The sequence below is a fragment of the Taudactylus pleione genome, unplaced genomic scaffold, assembly GCF_031769625.1.
Source record: "Taudactylus pleione unplaced genomic scaffold, aTauple2 ptg000174l, whole genome shotgun sequence".
In the NCBI taxonomy this organism is placed as follows: domain Eukaryota; kingdom Metazoa; phylum Chordata; class Amphibia; order Anura; family Myobatrachidae; genus Taudactylus; species Taudactylus pleione.
Genome location: NW_028284576.1, coordinates 7,693,151 through 7,717,896, shown reverse-complemented (window position 1 = coordinate 7,717,896; position 24,746 = coordinate 7,693,151). Strand labels below are relative to the sequence as shown.

At 45.7% G+C, this 24,746-nt stretch overlaps 1 protein-coding gene across 1 annotated transcript in view; it reads right to left on the bottom strand.

Annotated features, from left to right (window-relative positions):
• LOC148520809 (class I histocompatibility antigen, Gogo-B*0103 alpha chain-like) overlaps nucleotides 1–24,746 on the bottom strand; it is a 359,871-nt gene that overhangs the window by 62,106 nt on the left and 273,019 nt on the right. The window contains exon 4 of the mRNA XM_088475585.1: nucleotides 13,391–13,663. Within this exon, the coding sequence (XP_088331711.1) occupies nucleotides 13,391–13,663 (273 nt within the window). The remainder of the gene's footprint in view (nucleotides 1–13,390; nucleotides 13,664–24,746) is intronic.

Here is a 24,746-nt window from a genome sequence, read left to right as displayed (position 1 = left end):
CCTATCAGGCTGATGACTGTAATTATACCTATATGCTGGTGTATTCAACAAGCACCTACCAGGCTGATGACTGTAATTATACCTATATGCTGGTGTAATCAACAAGCACCTATCAGGCTGATGACTGTAATTATACCTATATGCTGATGTAATCAACAAGCACCTACCAGGCTGATGACTGTAATTATACCTATATGCTGGTGTAAATAACAAGCACCTACCAGGCTAATGACTGTAATTATACCTATATGCTGGTGTAAATAACAAGCACCTACCAGGCTGATGACTGTAATTATACCTATATGCTGGTGTAATCAACAAGCACCTACCAGGCCGATGACTGTAATTATACCTATATGCTGGTGTAAATAACAAGCACCTATCAGGCTGATGACTGTAATTATACCTATATGCTGGTGTAATCAACAAGCACCTACCAGGCTGATGACTGTAATTATACCTATATGCTGGTGTAAATATCAAGCATCTACCAGGCCGATGACTGTAATTATACCTATATGCTGGTGTAAATAACAAGCACCTACCAGGCTGATGACTGTAATTATACCTATATGCTGGTGTAAATAACGCACCTACCAGGCTGATGACTGTAATTATACCTATATGCTGATGTAATCAACAAGCACCTACCAGGCTGATGACTGTAATTATACCTATATGTTGGTGTAATCAACAAGCACCTATCAGGCTGATGACTGTAATTATACCTTTATGCTGGTGTAATCAACAAGCACCTACCAGGCTGATGACTGTAATTATACCTATATACTGGTGTAATCAACAAGCACCTACCAGGCTGATGACTGTAATTATACCTATATACTGGTGTAAATAACGCACCTACCAGGCTGATGACTGTAATTATACCTATATGCTGGTGTAAATAACAAGCACCTATCAGGCTGATGACTGTAATTATACCTATATGCTGGTGTAAGTAACAAGCACCTATCAGGCTGATGACTGTAATTATACCTATATGCTGGTGTAAATAACGCACCTACCAGGCTGATGACTGTAATTATACCTATATGCTGATGTAATCAACAAGCACCTACCAGGCTGATGACTGTAATTATACCTATATGCGGGTGTAATCAACAAGCACCTATCAGGCTGATGACTGTAATTATACCTATATGCTGGTGTAATCAACAAGCACCTACCAGGCTGATGACTGTAATTATACCTATATACTGGTGTAATCAACAAGCACCTACCAGGCTGATGACTGCAATTATACCTATATACTGGTGTAAATAACGCACCTACCAGGCTGATGACTGTAATTATACCTATATGCTGGTGTAAATAACAAGCACCTACCAGGCTGATGACTGTAATTATACCTATATGCTGGTGTAAATAACAAGCACCTATCAGGCTGATGACTGTAATTATACCTATATGCTGGTGTAATCAACAAGCACCTACCAGGCTGATGACTGTAATTATACCTATATGCTGGTGTAATCAACAAGCACCTATCAGGCTGATGACTGTAATTATACCTATATGCTGATGTAATCAACAAGCACCTACCAGGCTGATGACTGTAATTATACCTATATGCTGGTGTAAATAACAAGCACCTACCAGGCTAATGACTGTAATTATACCTATATGCTGGTGTAAATAACAAGCACCTACCAGGCTGATGACTGTAATTATACCTATATGCTGGTATAATCAACAAGCACCTACCAGGCCGATGACTGTAATTATACCTATATGCTGGTGTAAATAACAAGCACCTATCAGGCTGATGACTGTAATTATACCTATATGCTGGTGTAATCAACAAGCACCTACCAGGCTGATGACTGTAATTATACCTATATGCTGGTGTAAATAACAAGCACCTACCAGGCCGATGACTGTAATTATACCTATATGCTGGTGTAATCAACAAGCACCTACCAGGCTGATGACTGTAATTATACCTATATGCTGGTGTAATCAACAAGCACCTACCAGGCTGATGACTGTAATTATACCTATATGCTGGTGTACATAAAAAGCACCTACCAGGCTGATGACTGTAATTATACCTATATGCTGGTGTAATCAACAAGCACCTACCAGGCTGATGACTGTAATTATACCTATATGCTGATGTAATCAACAAGCACCTACCAGGCTGATGACTGTAATTATACCTAAATGCTGGTGTAATCAACAAGCACCTACCAGGCTGATGACTGTAATTATACCTATATACTGGTGTAATCAACAAGCACCTACCAGGCTGATGACTGTAATTATACCTATATACTGGTGTAAATAACGCACCTACCAGGCTGATGACTGTAATTATACCTATATGCTGGTGTAATCAACAAGCACCTACCAGGCTGATGACTGTAATTATACCTATATGCTGGTGTAATCAACAAGCACCTATCAGGCTGATGACTGTAATTATACCTATATGCTGATGTAATCAACAAGCACCTACCAGGCTGATGACTGTAATTATACCTATATGCTGGTGTAAATAACAAGCACCTACCAGGCTAATGACTGTAATTATACCTATATGCTGGTGTAAATAACAAGCACCTACCAGGCTGATGACTGTAATTATACCTATATGCTGGTATAATCAACAAGCACCTACCAGGCCGATGACTGTAATTATACCTATATGCTGGTGTAAATAACAAGCACCTACCAGGCCGATGACTGTAATTATACCTATATGCTGGTGTACATAAAAAGCACCTACCAGGCTGATGACTGTAATTATACCTATATGCTGGTGTAATCAACAAGCACCTACCAGGCTGATGACTGTAATTATACCTATATGCTGATGTAATCAACAAGCACCTACCAGGCTGATGACTGTAATTATACCTATATGCTAGTGTAATCAACAAGCACCTATCAGGCTGATGACTGTAATTATACCTATATGCTGGTGTAATCAACAAGCACCTACCAGGCTGATGACTGTAATTATACCGATATACTGGTGTAATCAACAAGCACCTACCAGGCTGATGACTGTAATTATACCTATATACTGGTGTAAATAACAAGCACCTACCAGGCTAATGACTGTAATTATACCTATATACTGGTGTAAATAACAAGCACCTACCAGGCTAATGACTGTAATTATACCTATATGCTGGTGTAAATAACAAGCACCTACCAGGCTGATGACTGTAATTATACCTATATGCTGGTGTAATCAACAAGCACCTACCAGGCTGATGACTGTAATTATAACTATATGCTGATGTAATCAACAAGCACCTATCAGGCTGATGACTGTAATTATACCTATATGCTGGTGTAAATAACAAGCACCTACCAGGCTAATGACTGTAATTATACCTATATGCTGGTGTAATCAACAAGCAGAAATGTGCATTATTCCTTGGGTGATTTTTACACTCAACCAGCGATTGTATACGAGACTGAGACCTTATATCATGTACATGTGGGAATAGATGTCAAAATGATCTCACGCATGAATTAATTATCTCTGATTGCCTATCACTATTGGGCTGATAGCTGAGTTACACATCACTATTTTGCAGTAGTCTCACATAGGAGAAGCCTGTTTACCATCAATTTGGAATTAAATTGTCAGGTAGTCATAAGATATTCACCTGAGAACTGAATAAACACTGAGACCTACATCCTTTATATACAAACCCTGCCATAATATCTATATATCCAAGCCAGGAGTAGGATATATATTCAATGCCTTTTACCATGGTAACCACTGTGTTACCACTTAAACTAGTATACTAGGTAATATATTACTGCCCACAAGATTTTCACCTTTTTAAGAAAGATTCGCTCCTTCTGGGACCGCATAGAGATTATTTAGCTCTTACACAGTGGCGATACTTGGGCCCTGTACCCTGCCAATTATTACATAGAAAGGAGTATAACAGGAGTAATCCTTCTGATTAATTGTATATGATATTTTGTCTGTGTCAAAGAGACTTATTTTAATATTGCGTTAATAAAAGTTATATTTTAAATACTAATTAATTTGACAAGAGTGCCCCAACCAAGGAGTCCATCTTTTCTCTTTTTTTCTAAAAACTTATGTAACTTCAGACTCTGGGGAGCACCACCAACTTGAGTCATTAGATTGCAATACCTGACGTGATTAGCTGTATGTTGGTTACTTTTAGGATCTATACCTAATTGTCTATATGTGCGGAATCCTATCTCTTTTTCTTTATACTTACAAATGGAGACAGAATATCTGATGTAAAAGTGGGTGAGAACCTGGGATCCAGTGATCACCAAGCAGTATGGTTCTGAATAAAGACAGATACTGACTCACCCCATACAAAGACAAAGGTGTTAGATGCTAGGAAGCTGATTTTGCAGGGATGGGAAGATGTGTAAGTGAATCTTTGGCAGAGTGGAGGAACGTGAAAGGAGTGCAGGAGAGGTGGGAAAATGTAAAAAGTGTAATATTATAGGTAACAGACCTTTGTATCAAAAGGGTTAGGAAAATCACCAGGAAAAGGAAGCCAGTGTGGTTTGGGAAAGAGGCAGCAGTATTGTGACAGCAAAAAAGATGGCCTTTAGGAAATACAAGCAGACGCTAAATAATGAGGACAAAGAGGAGTATTTTGTAACACAGAAGGAGGATAAGATGAGACGCAATCTGAATAGGATTAAGACTATATAAGAGTCCTTAGTTTTTTGTAATTGTGTAGAATTTTGGTCAACTGTTGCTAGGTAGATTAGTTTGGGGTTTTTATTTGGTTGGTTGGTTCTGACCATGTGTGATATATTGGGAGTGGCTATATGTGGGCTTTATAAGGCTAGTGTACGCCCAGCAACTTCCTTTCTGGATGGTGTTTGTCCCTAGTGCACATCTAGACAGAACTGGTGACATTTATTCTACTTTCACTTTGTGTGCTTCCTGTCACTTTTCTTTTAACCTTTGTCTCCCTGTTTTCCTCCTAGCCTCTCCTCCTCTAATCGTTTCTTGTGCTTTCCCCCTCTCTTTTCACTCTTCACCCCCTTTGTACATGCCTCACCCTAAGCTCTTTTCCCCCCTCCTCCCTTCCGTCAGGTACCCCCCCTGTCTTCCCCCTCCTGCCTGATGCCGCTCTAGACCCAGCGCTTCTTCCAGCCCGGTGTCTCTCTACTGCCTTGAGCTCGGCCACGCCCCCATACGCAGACGTCTGCGCCACCATGCCGACTCACCCCCCACTATGCGAGCGGCCCCCGCATCTCGTGTGGCCGCCGCTCGCCTGGCGCACCCTCACCTGACTCCTCTACACGCGCCATCGCTTCCGGCAGCCGCGAGTTACTCCCGCGGAGATGCCCGAGCTGGGATGTGGCCCCTCAGGTGTTTTCCCCACAGGGCCGCCCCCCCCTTCCTTCCTCCACCAAAGTGCGGTATCAAGCCGCGGGGGCCCCAATGCCATGCCCTGCCTGCCGCGGCCCCATTCCCCTCCTCGGGGGCTACATAAGCTGTGTCGGCCATTTTGTTTACTGGCCCCGCCCAGCTACGTGCCGCACCAGCCATCCCTCCCCTCTATGGGCCACTCCGGCTGGGGGAAATCCTTAACACCCTACCTTTTTCCATGGGGGTTGTTTACCCCATGCCCCTCTATTGCCTGCCAGCCTGCATTCCCTGTGTCTCCAGTCTCTCATCTATCCCTGCCCCGCCTTTTCCCCCGGTTCCCCCACCTGGTCCTCCCAATTTTTCCCTCCTTTACCAACCCCCCTGGCCCAGGTTTCCCCTCCTCCTTTCATCATCCATTACTTTTTCCCATTATGCTGCGCCTGTTTTTCTTTCTGGTTTCCGGCCATAGCCGTAGCTTTTCCACTTCACTACATGTTGCAGCCCACCTTCACCGTCCCCACAAAATGTGCTTCGCTGCCTCTCCTCCTGTTCCTGCGCTTCATCCATCTCTGGTTACAGGTCCCCCTGTTATGGTTCCCGGTAATGTAACATTGTCTGTGCCTCACCGTAGTTTTTCGCCTAGTGTTCCCACGATGTTTTGCTGGTGACGGGATCTCGAGCGGAAGCACGGTGGCTGGTATTTTCCAAAGGTGTGGTGATCGTTGGCCCTGATGTTGCGGTGCCTGCGGCTGGTGGTGATGGAATGCCAGGGTCGGCTGGTGGTGAGTATGCTGTCCCTCCTTTGTTGTTTATACCGATTTTTTCTGTGTCTAGCGATAGTAGCTCTTCATCAGGGTCGCCGCCAAGCCTGCGTAAGTTGTTGAATATGGTTGCGCGGCATTTAGTTACAATGGCAGCTAAGCGCCAGTCAGCTCCCTTTGCCATTGTGGCACCAGTTGAGTTTTCTTGTATGGTGCACCGTGCTATTACGGCATTGGACAGGGGTTTTGCGTAAGCGAGTTAAGGACTGGTTTCGTATGGGTATGTTTGTGCGTGTGAAGTGTGGATGAAATGTGGATAGCCTTAGTAGGGGCCAAGAAACCTGGGGGGCAGGTGAGGATTCTTGCAGCAGTTAATACCATCGGCTTAGTGGCGTCCTAGTTTTTCGGCCTGCTGCCTCAAAACCCGCCCTATGGAACGCAGTAATGTTATTAGATATATTTATTTGTTGCATTATGCGTTTATGCGATTCATGGGCTTTGCTTGCAGATGATCATGCAGGCAGTTTTGTTGGTAGCGGGACGGTCGGCTGGTTATGCCACTGGGACGGTAGAGCTGTTGAGGTGGGTTAGCAGTTATCCATGTGGCTAAGGCGCCTGCGGAGCGGTTCAAAGGGTAGAGTTGACAAATAAGGTTTTTTCTCCTTTTGGTATTGGTTGTGGTGTCTAAGTGATAGGGCTGGTATCCTTTGCGGGAAGATCCCCCAAGTTTGCTGGAGGGTTTTAAGTGCGCGTTACTGGTAGCTAGCGCATTGCATGTGGTTGCCCCTCCTCCTGAAGTTGTGGCATGACAGAGTGTTTCGCTGAAGTGGCTTTGGGCCGTATGTCCAGGTCTTTACCGTTCCACCTTTGCCGTACATGTACATTTCCCATCTCGGTGTCATGCTGAAGCAGGTACAGAGTAAATATCATTTGATTCAGCATTTCTCGTGTCCTCATGGGGGCTCTGTGAACGATGCAATCCCTCACTTGCTTTGCCAATTTCACTACCAGTTGTTCGATGTGTCGCTCGCATTGATATAGGGGTCACATTGTTGGGCTCGGTCCTTGGGATCCCGGGCAGTGCATGTTTTTCAGTTCTCCTCACAGTGATGCAATTGAGATAATTGACTCCACCTGTGGAACCTTTTTGCCAGTGAGTGATGTGCACACCCGTGTACCTCCGGGATGACCTGGGGGGCGTGACCTGTGTGGGGTCCTGGGGGCGGAGTTTGAGAGCTATTGCTATAGGGCCCTCAGTCCCTATGTTTTAAGGGTTTTGTATTGGACGTTCCATTGACAGGTGCTTTTCATGGGCTGCGCTACCTCGTGTGCATATATTTGAAAACTTTAGTTCGGCCATGCAGGAATAGTGCATTAGTTGGACGATTTTGTTCGCCGGCTCATCCGATAGCGCAATTTGTGGTGAGGTTTTTACTTCCTGTGCAGGCCCCCTTTTTTCGGGTGCTTGGTGTTGCAGTTGCCTTGGACTAGGCGGAAGGCCCAATTTCCTGCTTGTCTTACCTGAAATTAGAGTGGATACATTTACTGGTGCTGTCTGATTCCGGCCGATAAAGTGCAGCGGTTGCTAGTGCAGATTCAGGGTTGTTTGACTTATCGGCAGGTTAGGTTGCGTCAGGTGCAGGCGGTCCTCTGTTAATTTATTTTGCTTGCCGGATTATACCGATGGGGCGGGTGTTTGCAGTAGGATAAACCGTGCTGTTGTGGGGGTCTTCAATCCGCATTTCTGTGTCTGACTTTACAGGGAAATCCTGAATGACTTCGGGTTTTGGCTTCATTTCGGGGGATTTCAATTTTGGAGTTGATTTGGCCCTAGCAGCCGGTTGACAATGCTGAGTTACGTTTGTTCACCGAAGCTGTTGGTTCAACCGACTTCGGAGCGTTCTTTTGATGGGACTAGTGCGCTGCTCCATGACTGTGTCATGGATATCACGTGGTTTCGCTCCAACCTGATGTTATTGGGATTTTTGCATTTATAGTGGCTGTGGATGTGTGGGACGATAAATCGTCTAAACGGAATATAATTTTTGGTGTGGCAAGCTGAGAGTGGTGCACGCTGTTAATAATCTGCATTTTTCTTCTCCTATGGCGCTGCGTCTGTTGAGGTTCTTGGTTTTGAAGTGCTTGCATGCGGTTATGGTTTTTAGAGCGCGACACGTGCCGGTCATTGAAACTGGGATAGGGATTCCCTGCCCCATTTTCACTTTGATTGATTTCGGATGTTGGCTCCTTGGCTAATTCGATAGGGAAGACTTGTCTGTCTTCTGTATGGCAGACTGTCTAACCGGGTTAGTCGGCCCGGCTCGGAGGTCCCTGGCTCCGTCAGCTTTGTGAGGCAGCATGGCGCGACTGGTACACTTATCTGGTAGGTATCCTTCTATTGGTAAGTCTTTAGATTAGCACTTGGTTGGGTTTGTGTGGGGTCATTATTAGAGGGGCTGATCTGAGACGGCCATGGCTTTCACAACCCCACAGTCACTTGTGCTGTCTAAGGCCCTTAAGGGTTGGGCTAAAGAAAAACCCCTGGTGGGCGATTCTTACCGCCCCATTGATGTGGCACTCCTGCTACATCTGGTAGGGGTGATTTCATAGATTTATTTTTCTGACTTTGAATTTGTTTTGTTCCAATTTGCATTTGCGCGGGCATACTTTAGCGCATTTTGATCTATTACTTAAGCATGTGGTACTTTAGGCTGGGGCTGTCCTGTGCAAAATACCCCATTCTAATACTGATTAGTTAGGGTGCGGGCGTTTGGTTACCATAGAGCCTTTTCCTATTACTGAGTTTTCCCTTTGTGCTTGGCTGGTTATGAGGGTCTGCACCCGTCAGCCGACCCGTAATGGTTATTGCATGCGGACTCCTCCCCAGGGGCTAAGTTCCAGTTTGCTGCTGTGTGTAAGCGCTGTTTGGGACAGTTGGGTTTTCATGTTACACAGTACGGTACTCGCGCTTTCCCTATCGGCACAGCTGCTTGCGCAGTGGGTAGCAGGTTACCTCCATATGCCATTCAAGTAATTGGTAGATGGAGGTCATCTGTCTTTCAGTCATATGTTACATGTGATAAGCTTTAAGTTGTGTTTTTTCGACCAAGAAACGTGGTTTACCCGCCAGTTTTTGAATGGCTAGCATTCAAAAATTGGGGGTGTGAAGGGATTTTTTAATTTATCCTCCAACAAGGGCCGCAATTCAATTGGCTTATTATCCACGGCTCCCGGGAGGTTTTTTAGATTTTCTCCTTCGCTTGGGTATTGCTACTAACATTCTCCATCTATATTACCTCTCTATCCTTTTCTTATATATGTTCTATTACTGCAGTGTTTTAGTTCTGGTTGTTCTTTTACATGTTGCCCGTGTCTTCTGAGCAAGTGTGGCTTGTGGGCCATTCATTTAATCTTGGGCTGAGGAGCTTGGGATGGTAAGAAGGACGGCCCTCTCAGGTGGCCGTCAGATTCAGTGGTCTTAGGGTCCGAGTTATGCATTGGTCGGCTCTTTTGTACCTTCTGTTTATCATTGGAGTGCTTTGGGCGCCCGTCAAAGTTAGCGGTTCACCTGGGAGGCAATATTATTGGACAGTCAGAGTTGTACTTGTGGATGAAGGCTGACTTGGCCGCCCCACGGTCATGGTGGCCTGAGGGGTGCTTGGTGTGGTCGGTTATTGTCCCTCACCATGTATGAACGGTTTCTAGAGACCTTTTGGCCTTGGAGACAGCACGCCGGAAGTTTAATAGGACTGTTTCTCATTTTGCTTCTGGGTCTGGTGGCACCCAAGTTTGCGGCTGGAACAACTCAAATTTTTTCCGCTCAGATGGGGTGCATTTGTCAGAGTTATGGTAGGTGTGTTTTTGGGTGCTGTTTTTTCTTTTGGATGCAGGCTAGTGTTTTGGTTTGGGTGGCAGGCTGTGGTTCTTTGAACCTGGCGTTGGCGGGAAGGTGCTACAAACCAGCGGCCACGTAAGGTATAAGAAAAAGCTGTGGAGCACATTTCCTTTGAAGGGTCATAGTATGGCCTACCTCTGCATAAGGACTTTGGGCGTTCATCTCTGCAGACACGCTCATACTGTGCAGTATTATAGGGGATTGTGAGTCTTCACAGCTCAGCTTACAATGACCACAGGGGGGGCGTTTCAGTCGCTCCCTAATATTGGTTAATTAACGCTCAGCTTACAATGACCACAGGGGGGGGCATTTCAGTCGCTCCCTAATATTGGTTAAGTAACGCTTGGATTACAATGACCACAGGGGGGGCGTTTCAGTCGCTCCCTAATATTGGTTATGTAACATATGGCTGGAGCTGAGTGTTTGTAGCATCCTTCTTTGCCTCCCAAAAGTAAATTAAAAGCTCAGGGTCATACCTTCAATAAAAGTAAGTTATGACCATTTTACCAAAGCAGTCTGTGTCCATGTCTTTATTTTAGTATAAGTTAGTTGTAAGTTGTTATATTGTTTTTAATTGCAATAAATTTATGGATGCCTTAGAAAGTAATCAGATGTGCAAGGGCAAAAGCTGAGGAGAAAATGGCACAGTCAGTGGGTAAAGGGGGCAAAACTTTTTAAGTATATAAGTGAAAGGAGAAAAACAAAAGGTGGAATAAAAAGACTAAAGACAGGAAGAGGGAGTCTTGCTGAGGGAGACAATGTAATAGCTGATCATCTTAATAATTATTTGTATTCAGTATTCACTACTGAGAGAGAGGGAAAGGGGCCACAGTTACTGAGAGAGAGGGAAAGGGGCCACAGTTACTGAGAGAGAGGGAAAGGGGCCACAGCTAAGTTACAGGTGTAATCAGAAGAATGTGGTAGGAACAAGCTCATTTACAGAGGAGAAGATCCTAACAGAACTCTCTAAATCAATGGGGCCAGATGGGATACATCCAAGGATACTAAAAGAGCTTAAAGGAGTGCTGGTAACACCATTAACATAATTATTCAACCAGTCACTAGCTACTGGAGTAATTCCAGAGGACTGCAAAAGAGCAAACATCCCACTGCACAAAGTGGAAGCAAGGAAGAGGCAGCGACTACCGACCAGTGACTACCGACCAGTGATTACCGACCAGTGACTACCGACCAGTGACTACCGACCAGTGACTACCGACCAGTGACTACCGACCAGTGATCCTTATATCAGTAGTAGGGAAACTGATGGAAACACTCTTAAAAGAAAGAGTCGTAGATGATCTCAAATCCAGCAATTTGCAGGATCCCAAACAGCATGGATTTACTGGGGGGAGATCATGTCAAAGAAATCTTATTGACTGTTTTGACTGAGTGACTAAGGAAATATATAAAGGGGGGCCATAGATATAGCTTATCTAGACTTTAGTTAATCTTTTGACACTGTCCCACATCGCAGACTGTTAAATAAACTGGAAAGAATGGGATTGGATACAAAGATAGTTGAATGGATAAGATCATGGCTGCAGGATAGGAAACAGAGAGTTGTAGTAAACAGAGTGCAGTCTCCAGAGGGAAATGTTACCAGTGGAGTACAACAGGGTAGACACACCAGAAGGGGTAAAACAAATGACTGATGATTTAGGTAGACTAGAGGAATGGTCAAGAACGTGGCAACTACAGTTTAATGCCAAAAAATGCAAAATCATGCACTTGGGTCTCAAAAATCTAAAGGCTAAATATAGTATTAATGGCACTATACTGGAAACTACTGAAGAGGAAAGGGATCTAGGATGTATACGTACAGTAAGCAGGCGGATGCAATGCCGACCACCGGCTTCCAGACTACTTAATCCCGGCGAGGGTTAAATGACAGGCACCTAAATCTAGATGCCTGTTATTTTACCGAAAACGGGAGACTGGAGTCTGGCATCCCGATCGAAGGGATGCAGGGCGCCAGGCGCAGACTGCCGCGGGGGGTGGGTTAGGTTTAGGGCTCCCAGGGCTAGGAAAAGGGAAGGGGGGGTTAGCGTTAGACACCCCCGAGGAGAGGTTAGGGTTAGGCACCCCCCTGGGGGACTTAGGTTTAGGCGGCGGGGAAGGGGGGTTAGGTTTAGGCACAGAGGAGGGATTAGGGTTAGGCACAGGGGGGGGGGGAGATTAAGCACGCTAAAGGAGGGTTAGGGAGGAAATTAGGTTAGTTATACTTACCTTCAGGACGATCGGGATTTCCTCCTCTGTCGGGCTGCCGCTGCCGGGATTTGTACGGTAAATCATACTGAATGCATCTAGGAGTCACTATTTCAGGTGACTTAAAGGCAAACATACATTGTAACAAAGCAATGAGGAAGGCAAGTCAGATGCTTGTTTGCATAGGGAGAGGATCAGTAGCAAAAAGAAAGAAGTGATAATAGCACTGTATAGGTCATTGGTACATCCTCATCTCCAATACTGTGTTCAGTTCTGGAGGCCATATCTCCAGAAGGATATTAATACATTAGAAACTGTACAAAGAAGGGCAACTAAAATGGTGCATGGTCTACACCATAAAACGTACCAGGAAAGACTAAAAGATCTTAATATGTATAGTATGGAGCAGAGAAGGGAAAGTGGGGACATGATAGAAACGTTCAAATATATAAACAAGGTAAAGGAAGGAGACAATCTTCAAAGAAAGATAAGTATTAGAACAAGAGGACATGTTCTGACACTGGAGGGTGGTAGGTTCAGGGGAAATTTGAGGAAAAATGACATCACAGAAAGGGTAGTGGACAAGTGGAATAGCCCCCATCAGAGGTGGTAGAGGCTAAGACAGTAGAGCAATTTAAACATGCATGGGATAGACATAAGGATATACTTCAGAAGAAGTAAGGATCAATAAGGCTAGAGGTAACAATATGTTTAAAATGGGGCAGACTAGATGGGCCAAGTGGTTATCTGCCGTCATATTCTATGTTTCTCTGTTACTGCAACAGCGTCACCTCTGAGTCACCCACACATGCGGCCAGGTCTGACCTCCCACCCATCCCATTTCCTGTACCCCCTCCCACCCATCCCATTTCCTGTACCTCACCCTCCTTCCCATTTCCTGTACCTCACCCTCCTTCCCATTTCCTGTACTCCCCTCCCACCCATCCCATTTCCTGTACCTCACCCTCCTTCCCATTTCCTGTACCCCCCTCCCACCCATCCCATTTCCTGTACCTCACCTGTATTTTGTTATAGAAAAGTAAAAAAATTATCTTACAAAAAACATTCAAACAATGCACCTTACAATAGAGGAGATGATCTAAGCGCATAGATACAGTCCTTTACCAGTCTCCCATATGTCATACCCCCAGTGCAGATGACACTCACCCCACTTCACACTGAGCACTTTCTCCAGGCTGCTGTGCTCCACATGACAGGAGTAACGCTCCTCCTCCCCGGCCGGCACTTCCACAGTGACTCTGATCTGATAGGTGCCGTCAGGATGGGGGAGGATCCGATTGGCCTCCTCAGACATAACCTCGTCCTGCTCGTTCCTCATCCACTTCACATCCACAGCTCGGGGGTGAAACCCGTACACCTGACAGTGAAGCTTTGTGACCTCGCCTGACTGGTGACCTGTGACCTTCACCTCTGGGACAACTGAGAGGAAGAGAGAGAGAGATGTAACTCTGCTGACAGAGGGTTACACTGTACTGCTGTGTGGTGTGTGCTGTCACTGTACATACTGCATCATACACAGAGGGTTACACTGTACTGCTGTGTGGTGTGTGCTGTCACTGTACATACTGCATCATACACAGAGGGTTACACTGTACTGCTGTGTGGTGTGTGCTGTCACTGTACATACTGCATCATACACAGAGGGTTACACTGTACTGCGGTGTGGTGTGTGCTGTCACTGTACATACTGCATCATACACAGAGGGGCACACTGTACTGCTGTGTGGTGTGTGCTGTCACTGTACATACTGCATCATACACAGAGGGGTACACTGTACTGCTGTGTGGTGTGTGCTGTCACTGTACATAATGTATCATACACAGAGGGTTACACTGTACTGCTGTGTGGTGTGTGCTGTCACTGTACATACTGCATCATACACAGAGGGGCACACTGTACTGCTGTGTGGTGTGTGCTGTCACTGTACATAATGTATCATACACAGAGGGTTACACTGTACTGCTGTGCGGTGTGTGCTGTCACTGTACATACTGCATCATACACAGAGGGGCACACTGTACTGCTGTGTGGTGTGTGCTGTCACTGTACATAATGTATCATACACAGAGGGTTACACTGTACTGCTGTGTGGTGTGTGCTGTCACTGTACATACTGCATCATACACAGAGGGTTACACTGTACTGCTGTGTGGTGTGTGCTGTCACTGTACATACTGCATCATACACAGAGGGTTACACTGTACTGCTGTGTGGTGTATGCTGTCACTGTACATACTGCATCATACACAGAGGGTTACACTGTATTGCTGTGTGGTGTGTGCTGTCACTGTACATAATGCATCATACACAGAGGGTTACACTGTACTGCTGTGTGCTGTCACTGTAATTACTGCATCATATACAGAGGGTTACACTGTACTGCTGTGTGGTGTGTGCTGTCACTGTACATAATGCATCATACACAGAGGGTTACACTGTACTGCTGTGTGGTGTGTGCTGTCACTGTACATACTGCATCATACACAGAGGGGTACACTGTACTGCTGTGTGGTGTGTGCTGTCACTGTACATAATGTATCATACACAGAGGGTTACACTGTACTGCTGTGTGGTGTGTGCTGTCACTGTACATACTGCATCATACACAGAGGGTTACACTGTACTGCTGTGTGGTGTGTGCTGTCACTGTACATACCACATCATACATAGGGGGTTACACTATACTGCTGTGTGGTGTGTGCTGTCACTGTACATACTGCATCATACACAGAGGGTTACACTGTATTGCTGTGTGGTGTGTGCTGTCACTGTACATACTGCATCATACACAGGGTTACACTCTAATGCTGTGTGGTGTGTGCTGTCACTGTACATAATGCTTCATACACAGAGGGTTACACTGTACTGCTGTTTGCTGTCACTGTACATACTGCATTATACACAGAGGGTTACACTGTACTGCTGTGTGGTGTGTGCTGTCACTGTACATACTGCATCATACACAGAGGGTTACACTGTACTGCTGTGTGATGTGAGGTGTCACTGTACATACTGCATCATACACAGAGGGTTACACTGTACTGCTGTGTGGTGTGTGCTGTCACTGTACATACTGCATCATACACAGAGGGTTACACTGTATTGCTGTGTGGTGTGTGCTGTCACTGTACATACTGCATCATACACAGAGGGTTACAATGTACTGCTGTGTGATGTCACTGTACATACTGTATCATACACAGAGGGTTACACTGTACTGCTGTGTGGAGTGCGCTGACATTGTACATACTGCATCATCCACAGAGAGTTATACTGTAAAGCTGTGAGGCGTGTGCTGTCACTGTACATACTGCATCATCCACAGAGGGTTACACTGTACTGCTGTGTGGCGTGTGCTGTCACTGTACATACTGCATCATACACAGAAGGTTACACTGTACTGCTGTGTGGGGTGTGCTGTCACTGTACATCTTGCATCATACACAGAGGGTTACACTGTACTGCTGTGTGGTGTGTGCTGTCACTATACATACTGCATCATACACAGAGAGTTACACTGTAATGCTGTGTGGTGTGCGGTGTCACTGTACATACTGTATCACACACAGAGGGTTACACTGTACTGCTGTGTGGTGTGCGCTGTCACTGTACATATTGCATCACACACAGAGGGTTACACTGTACTGCTGTGTGGTGTGTGCTGTCACTGTACATACTGCATCACACACAGAGGGTTACACTGTACTGCTGTGTGGTGTGTGCTGTCACTGTACATACTGCATCACACACAGAGGGTTACACTGTACTGCTGTGTGGTGTGTGCTGTCACTGTACATACTGCATCACACACAGAGGGTTACACTGTACTGCTGTGTGGTGTGTGCTGTCACTGTACATACTGCATCATACACAGAGGGTTACACTGTACTGCTGTGTGGTGTGTGCTGTCACTGTACATACTACATCATACACAGAGGGTTACAATGTACTGCTGTGTGGAGTGTGCTGTCACTGTACATACTGCATCATACACAGAGGGGTACACTGTACTGCTGTGTGGTGTGTGCTGTCACTGTACATAATGTATCATACACAGAGGGTTACACTGTACTGCTGTGTGGTGTGTGCTGTCACTGTACATACTGCATCATACACAGAGGGGCACACTGTACTGCTGTGTGGTGTGTGCTGTCACTGTACATAATGTATCATACACAGAGGGTTACACTGTACTGCTGTGCGGTGTGTGCTGTCACTGTACATACTGCATCATACACAGAGGGGCACACTGTACTGCTGTGTGGTGTGTGCTGTCACTGTACATAATGTATCATACACAGAGGGTTACACTGTACTGCTGTGTGGTGTGTGCTGTCACTGTACATACTGCATCATACACAGAGGGTTACACTGTACTGCTGTGTGGTGTGTGCTGTCACTGTACATACTGCATCATACACAGAGGGTTACACTGTACTGCTGTGTGGTGTATGCTGTCACTGTACATACTGCATCATACACAGAGGGTTACACTGTATTGCTGTGTGGTGTGTGCTGTCACTGTACATAATGCATCATACACAGAGGGTTACACTGTACTGCTGTGTGCTGTCACTGTAATTACTGCATCATATACAGAGGGTTACACTGTACTGCTGTGTGGTGTGTGCTGTCACTGTACATAATGCATCATACACAGAGGGTTACACTGTACTGCTGTGTGGTGTGTGCTGTCACTGTACATACTGCATCATACACAGAGGGGTACACTGTACTGCTGTGTGGTGTGTGCTGTCACTGTACATAATGTATCATACACAGAGGGTTACACTGTACTGCTGTGTGGTGTGTGCTGTCACTGTACATACTGCATCATACACAGAGGGTTACACTGTACTGCTGTGTGGTGTGTGCTGTCACTGTACATACCACATCATACATAGGGGGTTACACTATACTGCTGTGTGGTGTGTGCTGTCACTGTACATACTGCATCATACACAGAGGGTTACACTGTATTGCTGTGTGGTGTGTGCTGTCACTGTACATACTGCATCATACACAGGGTTACACTCTAATGCTGTGTGGTGTGTGCTGTCACTGTACATAATGCTTCATACACAGAGGGTTACACTGTACTGCTGTTTGCTGTCACTGTACATACTGCATTATACACAGAGGGTTACACTGTACTGCTGTGTGGTGTGTGCTGTCACTGTACATACTGCATCATACACAGAGGGTTACACTGTACTGCTGTGTGATGTGAGGTGTCACTGTACATACTGCATCATACACAGAGGGTTACACTGTACTGCTGTGTGGTGTGTGCTGTCACTGTACATACTGCATCATACACAGAGGGTTACACTGTATTGCTGTGTGGTGTGTGCTGTCACTGTACATACTGCATCATACACAGAGGGTTACAATGTACTGCTGTGTGATGTCACTGTACATACTGTATCATACACAGAGGGTTACACTGTACTGCTGTGTGGAGTGCGCTGACATTGTACATACTGCATCATCCACAGAGAGTTATACTGTAAAGCTGTGAGGCGTGTGCTGTCACTGTACATACTGCATCATCCACAGAGGGTTACACTGTACTGCTGTGTGGCGTGTGCTGTCACTGTACATACTGCATCATACACAGAAGGTTACACTGTACTGCTGTGTGGGGTGTGCTGTCACTGTACATCTTGCATCATACACAGAGGGTTACACTGTACTGCTGTGTGGTGTGTGCTGTCACTATACATACTGCATCATACACAGAGAGTTACACTGTAATGCTGTGTGGTGTGCGGTGTCACTGTACATACTGTATCACACACAGAGGGTTACACTGTACTGCTGTGTGGTGTGCGCTGTCACTGTACATATTGCATCACACACAGAGGGTTACACTGTACTGCTGTGTGGTGTGTGCTGTCACTGTACATACTGCATCACACACAGAGGGTTACACTGTACTGCTGTGTGGTGTGTGCTGTCACTGTACATACTGCATCACACACAGAGGGTTACACTGTACTGCTGTGTGGTGTGTGCTGTCACTGTACATACTGCATCATACACAGAGGGTTACACTGTACTGCTGTGTGGTGTGTGCTGTCACTGTACATACTACATCATACACAGAGGGTTACAATGTACTGCTGTGTGGAGTGTGCTGTCACTGTACATACTGCATCATACACAGAGGGTTACACTGTACTGCTGTGTGGTGTGTGCTGTCACTGTACATACTGCATCATACACAGAGGGTTACACTGTACTGCTGTGTGGTGTGTGCTGTCACTGTACATACTGCATCATACACAGATGGTTACACTGTATTGCTGTGTGGTGTGTGCTGTCACTGTACATAATGCATCATACACAGAGGGTTACACTGTACTGCTGTGTGCTGTCACTGTAATTACTGCATCATACACAGAGGGTTACACTGTACTGCTGTGTGGTGTGTGCTGTCACTGTACATACTGCATCATACACAGAGGGTTACACTGTATTGCTGGGTGGTGTGTGCTGTCACTGTACATAATGCATCATACACAGAGGGTTACACTGTACTGCTGTGTGCTGTCACTGTAATTACTGCATCATACACAGAGGATTACACTGTACTGCTGTGTGGTGTGTGCTGTCACTGTACATACTGCAACATACACAGAGGGTTACACTGTACTGCTGTGTGGTGTGTGCTGTCACTGTACATACTGCATCATACACAGAGGGGCACACTGTACTGCTGTGTGGTGTGTGCTGTCACTGTACATAATGTATCATACACAGAGGGTTACACTGTACTGCTGTGTGGTGTGTGCTGTCACTGTACATACTGCATCATACACAGAGGGTTACACTGTACTGCTGTGTGGTGTGTGCTGTCACTGTACATACTGCATCATACACAGAGGGTTACACTGTACTGCTGTGTGGTGTGTGCTGTCACTGTACATACTGCATCATACACAGAGGGTTACACTGTACTGCAGTGTGGTGTATGCTGTCACTGTACATACTGCATCATACACAGAGGGTTACACTGTATTGCTGTGTGGTGTGTGCTGTCACTGTACATAATGCATCATACACAGAGGGTTACACTGTACTGCTGTGTGCTATCACTGTAATTACTGCATCATACACAGAGGGTTACACTGTACTGCTGTGTGGTGTGTGCTGTCACTGTACATACTACATCATACACAGAGGGTTACACTGTACTGCTGTGTGGTGTGTGCTGTCACTGTACATACTGCATCATACACAGGGTTACACTCTAATGCTGTGTGGTGTGTGCTGTCATTGTATATAATGCATCATACACAGAGGGTTACACTGTACTGCTGTTTGCTGTCACTGTACATACTGCATTAAACACAGAGGGTTACACTGTACTGCTGTGTGGTGTGTGCTGTCACTGTACATACTGCATCATACACAGAGGGGCACACTGTACTGCTGTGTGGTGAGTGCTGTCACTGTACATAATGTATCATACACAGAGGGTTACACTGTACTGCTGTGTGGTGTGTGCTGTCACTGTACATACTGCATCATACACAGAGGGTTACACTGTACTGCTGTGTGGTGTGTGCTGTCACTGTACATACTGCATCATACACAGAGGGTTACACTGTACTGCTGTGTGGTGTGTGCTGTCACTGTACATACTGCATCATACACAGAGGGTTACACTGTACTGCTGTGTGGAGTGTGCTGTCACTGTACATACTGCATCATACACAGAGGGTTACACTGTACTGCTGTGTGGTGTGTGCTGTCACTGTACATACTGCATCATACACAGAGGGTTACACTGTACTGCTGTGTGGTGTGTGCTGTCACTGTACATACTGCATCATCCACTGAGGGTTACACTGTATTGCTGTGTGGTGTGTGCTGTCACTGTACATAATGCATCATACACAGAGGGTTACACTGTACTGCTGTGTGCTGTCACTGTAATTACTGCATCATACACAGAGGGTTACACTGTACTGCTGTGTGGTGTGTGCTGTCATTGTAAATACTGCATCATACACAGAGGGTTACACTGTATTGCTGTGTGGTGTGTGCTGTCACTGTACATAATGCATCATACACAGAGGGTTACACTGTACTGCTGTGTGCTGTCACTGTAATTACTGCATCATACACAGAGGGTTACACTGTACTGCTGTGTGGAGTGCGCTGACACTGTACATAGTGCATCATCCACAGAGAGTTATACTGTACAGCTGTGAGGCGTGTGCTGTCACTGTACATACTGCATCATCCACAGAGGGTTACACTGTACTGCTGTGTGGCGTGTGCTGTCACTGTACATACTGCATCATACACAGAGGGTTACACTGTACTGCTGTGTGGGGTGTGCTGTCACTGTACATCTTGCATCATACACAGAGGGTTACAATGTACTGCTGTGTGGTGTGTGCTGTCACTATACATACTGCATCATACACAGAGGGTTACACTGTAATGCTGTGTGGTGTGCGGTGTCACTGTACATACTGTATCATACACAAACGGTTACACTGTACTGCTGTGTGGTGTGTGCTGTCACTGTACATATTGCATCATACACAGAGGGTTACACTGTATTGCTGTGTGGTATGTGCTGTCACTGTACATACTGCATCATACACAGGGGGTTAAACTGTACTGCTGTGTGGTGTGTGCTGTCACTGTACATACTGCATCATACACAGAGGGTTACACTGTATTGCTGTGTGGTGTCTGCTGTCACTGTACATACTGTATCATACACAGGGTTACACTCTAATGCTGTGTGGTGTGTGCTGTCACTGTACATAATGCATCATACACAGAGGGTTACACTGTACTGCTGTTTGCTGTCACTGTACATACTGCATTATACACAGAGGGTTACACTGTACTGCTGTGTGGTGTGTGCTGTCACTGTACATACTGCATCATACACAGAGGGTTACACTGTACTGCTGTGTGGTGTGTGCTGTCACTGTACATACCACATCATACACAGGGGGTTACACTGTACTGCTGTGTGGTGTGAGGTGTCACTGTACATACTGCATCATACACAGAGGGTTACACTGTACTGCTGTGTGGTGTGTGCTGTCACTGTACATACTGCATCATACACAGAGGGTTACACTGTACTGCAGTGTGGTGTGTGCTGTCACTGTAATTAATGCATCATACACAGAGGGTTACACTGTACTGCTGTGTGGTGTTTGCTGTCACTGTACATAATGCATCATACAGAGGGTTACACTGTACTGCTGTGTGGTGTGTGCTGTCACTGTACATACTGCATCATACACAGAGGGTTACACTGTACTGCTGTGTGGTGTGTGCTGTCACTGTACATACCGCATCATACACAGAGGGTTACACTGTACTGCTGTATGGTGTGTGTGTCACTGTACATACCGCATCATACACAGGGGGTTACACTATACTGCTGTGTGGTGTGTGCTGTCACTGTACATACTGCATCATACACAGAGGGTTACACTGTATTGCTGTGTGGTGTGTGCTGTCACTGTACATACTGTATCATACACAGGGTTACACTCTAATGCTGTGTGGTATGTGCTGTCACTGTACATACTGTATCATACACAGGGTTACACTCTAATGCTGTGTGGTGTGTGCTGTCACTGTACATAATGCATCATACACAGAGGGTTACACTGTACTGCTGTTTGCTGTCACTGTACATACTGCATTATACACAGAGGGTTACACTGTACTGCTGTGTGGTGTGTGCTGTCACTGTACATACTGCATCATACACAGAGGGTTACACTGTACTGCTGTGTGGTGTGAGGTGTCACTGTACATACTGCATCATACACAGAGGGTTACACTGTACTGCTGTGTGGTGTGTGCTGTCACTGTACATACTGCATCATACACAGAGGGTTACACTGTACTGCTGTGTGGTGTGTGCTGTCACTGTACATACCACATCATACACAGGGGATTACACTGTACTGCTGTGTGGTGTGAGGTGTCACTGTACATACTGCATCATACACAGAGGCTTACACTGTACTGCTGTGTGGTGTGTGCTGTCACTGTACATACTGCATCATACACAGAGGGTTACACTGTACTGCAGTGTGGTGTGTGCTGTCACTGTACATACTACATCATACACAGAGGGTTACACTGTACTGCTGTGTGGTGTGTGCTGTCACTGTACATACCGCATCATACACAGAGGGTTACACTGTACTGCTGTGTGGTGTGTGCTGTCACTGTACATACTGCATCATACACAGAGGCTTACACTGTACTGCTGTGTGGTGTGTGCTGTCACTGTACATACTGCATCATACACAGAGGGTTACACTGTACTGCTGTGTGGTGTGTGCTGTCACTGTACATACTACATCATACACAGAGGGTTACAATGTACTGCTGTGTGGAGTGTGCTGTCACTGTACATACTGCATCATACACAGAGGGTTACACTGTACTGCTGTGTGGTGTGTGCTGTCACTGTACATACTGCATCATACACAGAGGGTTACACTGTACTGCTGTGTGGTGTGTGCTGTCACTGTACATACTGCATCATACACAGAGGGTTACACTGTATTGCTGTGTGGTGTGTGCTGTCACTGTACATAATGCATCATACACAGAGGGTTACACTGTACTGCTGTGTGCTGTCACTGTAATTACTGCATCATACACAGAGGGTTACACTGTACTGCTGTGTGGTGTGTGCTGTCACTGTACATACTGCATCATACACAGAGGGTTACACTGTATTGCTGTGTGGTGTGTGCTGTCACTGTACATAATGCATCATACACAGAGGGTTACACTGTACTGCTGTGTGCTGTCACTGTAATTACTGCATCATACACAGAGGGTTACACTGTACTGCTGTGTGGTGTGTGCTGTCACTGTACATACTGCATCATACACAGAGGGTTACACTGTACTGCTGTGTGGTGTGTGCTGTCACTGTACATACTGCATCATACACAGAGGGGCACACTGTACTGCTGTGTGGTGTGTGCTGTCACTGTACATAATGTATCATACACAGAGGGTTACACTGTACTGCTGTGTGGTGTGTGCTGTCACTGTACATACTGCATCATACACAGAGGGTTACACTGTACTGCTGTGTGGTGTGTGCTGTCACTGTACATACTGCATCATACACAGAGGGTTACACTGTACTGCTGTGTGGTGTGTGCTGTCACTGTACATACTGCATCATACACAGAGGGTTACACTGTACTGCAGTATGGTGTATGCTGTCACTGTACATACTGCATCATACACAGAGGGTTACACTGTATTGCTGTGTGGTGTGTGCTGTCACTGTACATAATGCATCATACACAGAGGGTTACACTGTACTGCTGTATGCTATCACTGTAATTACTGCATCATACACAGAGGGTTACACTGTACTGCTGTGTGGTGTGTGCTGTCACTGTACATACTGCATCATACACAGAGGGTTACACTGTACTGCTGTGTGGTGTGTGCTGTCACTGTACATACTGCATCATACACAGAGGGTTACACTGTACTGCTGTGTGGTGTGTGCTGTCACTGTACATACTGCATCATACACAGAGGGTTACACTGTACTGCTGTGTGGTGTGTGCTGTCACTGTACATACCACATCATACACAGGGGGTTATACTATACTGCTGTGTGGTGTGTGCTGTCACTGTACATACTGCATCATACACAGAGGGTTACACTGTATTGCTGTGTGGTGTGTGCTGTCACTGTACATACTGCATCATACACAGGGTTACACTCTAATGCTGTGTGGTGTGTGCTGTCATTGTATATAATGCATCATACACAGAGGGTTACACTGTACTGCTGTTTGCTGTCACTGTACATACTGCATTAAACACAGAGGGTTACACTGTACTGCTGTGTGGTGTGTGCTGTCACTGTACATACTGCATCATACACAGGGTTACACTCTAATGCTGTGTGGTGTGTGCTGTCACTGTACATAATGTATCATACACAGAGGGTTACACTGTACTGCTGTGTGGTGTGTGCTGTCACTGTACATACTGCATCATACACAGAGGGTTACACTGTACTGCTGTGTGGTGTGTGCTGTCACTGTACATACTGCATCATACACAGAGGGTTACACTGTACTGCTGTGTGGTGTGTGCTGTCACTGTACATACTGCATCATACACAGAGGGTTACACTGTACTGCAGTATGGTGTATGCTGTCACTGTACATACTGCATCATACACAGAGGGTTACACTGTATTGCTGTGTGGTGTGTGCTGTCACTGTACATAATGCATCATACACAGAGGGTTACACTGTACTGCTGTATGCTATCACTGTAATTACTGCATCATACACAGAGGGTTACACTGTACTGCTGTGTGGTGTGTGCTGTCACTGTACATACTGCATCATACACAGAGGGTTACACTGTACTGCTGTGTGGTGTGTGCTGTCACTGTACATACTGCATCATACACAGAGGGTTACACTGTACTGCTGTGTGGTCTGTGCT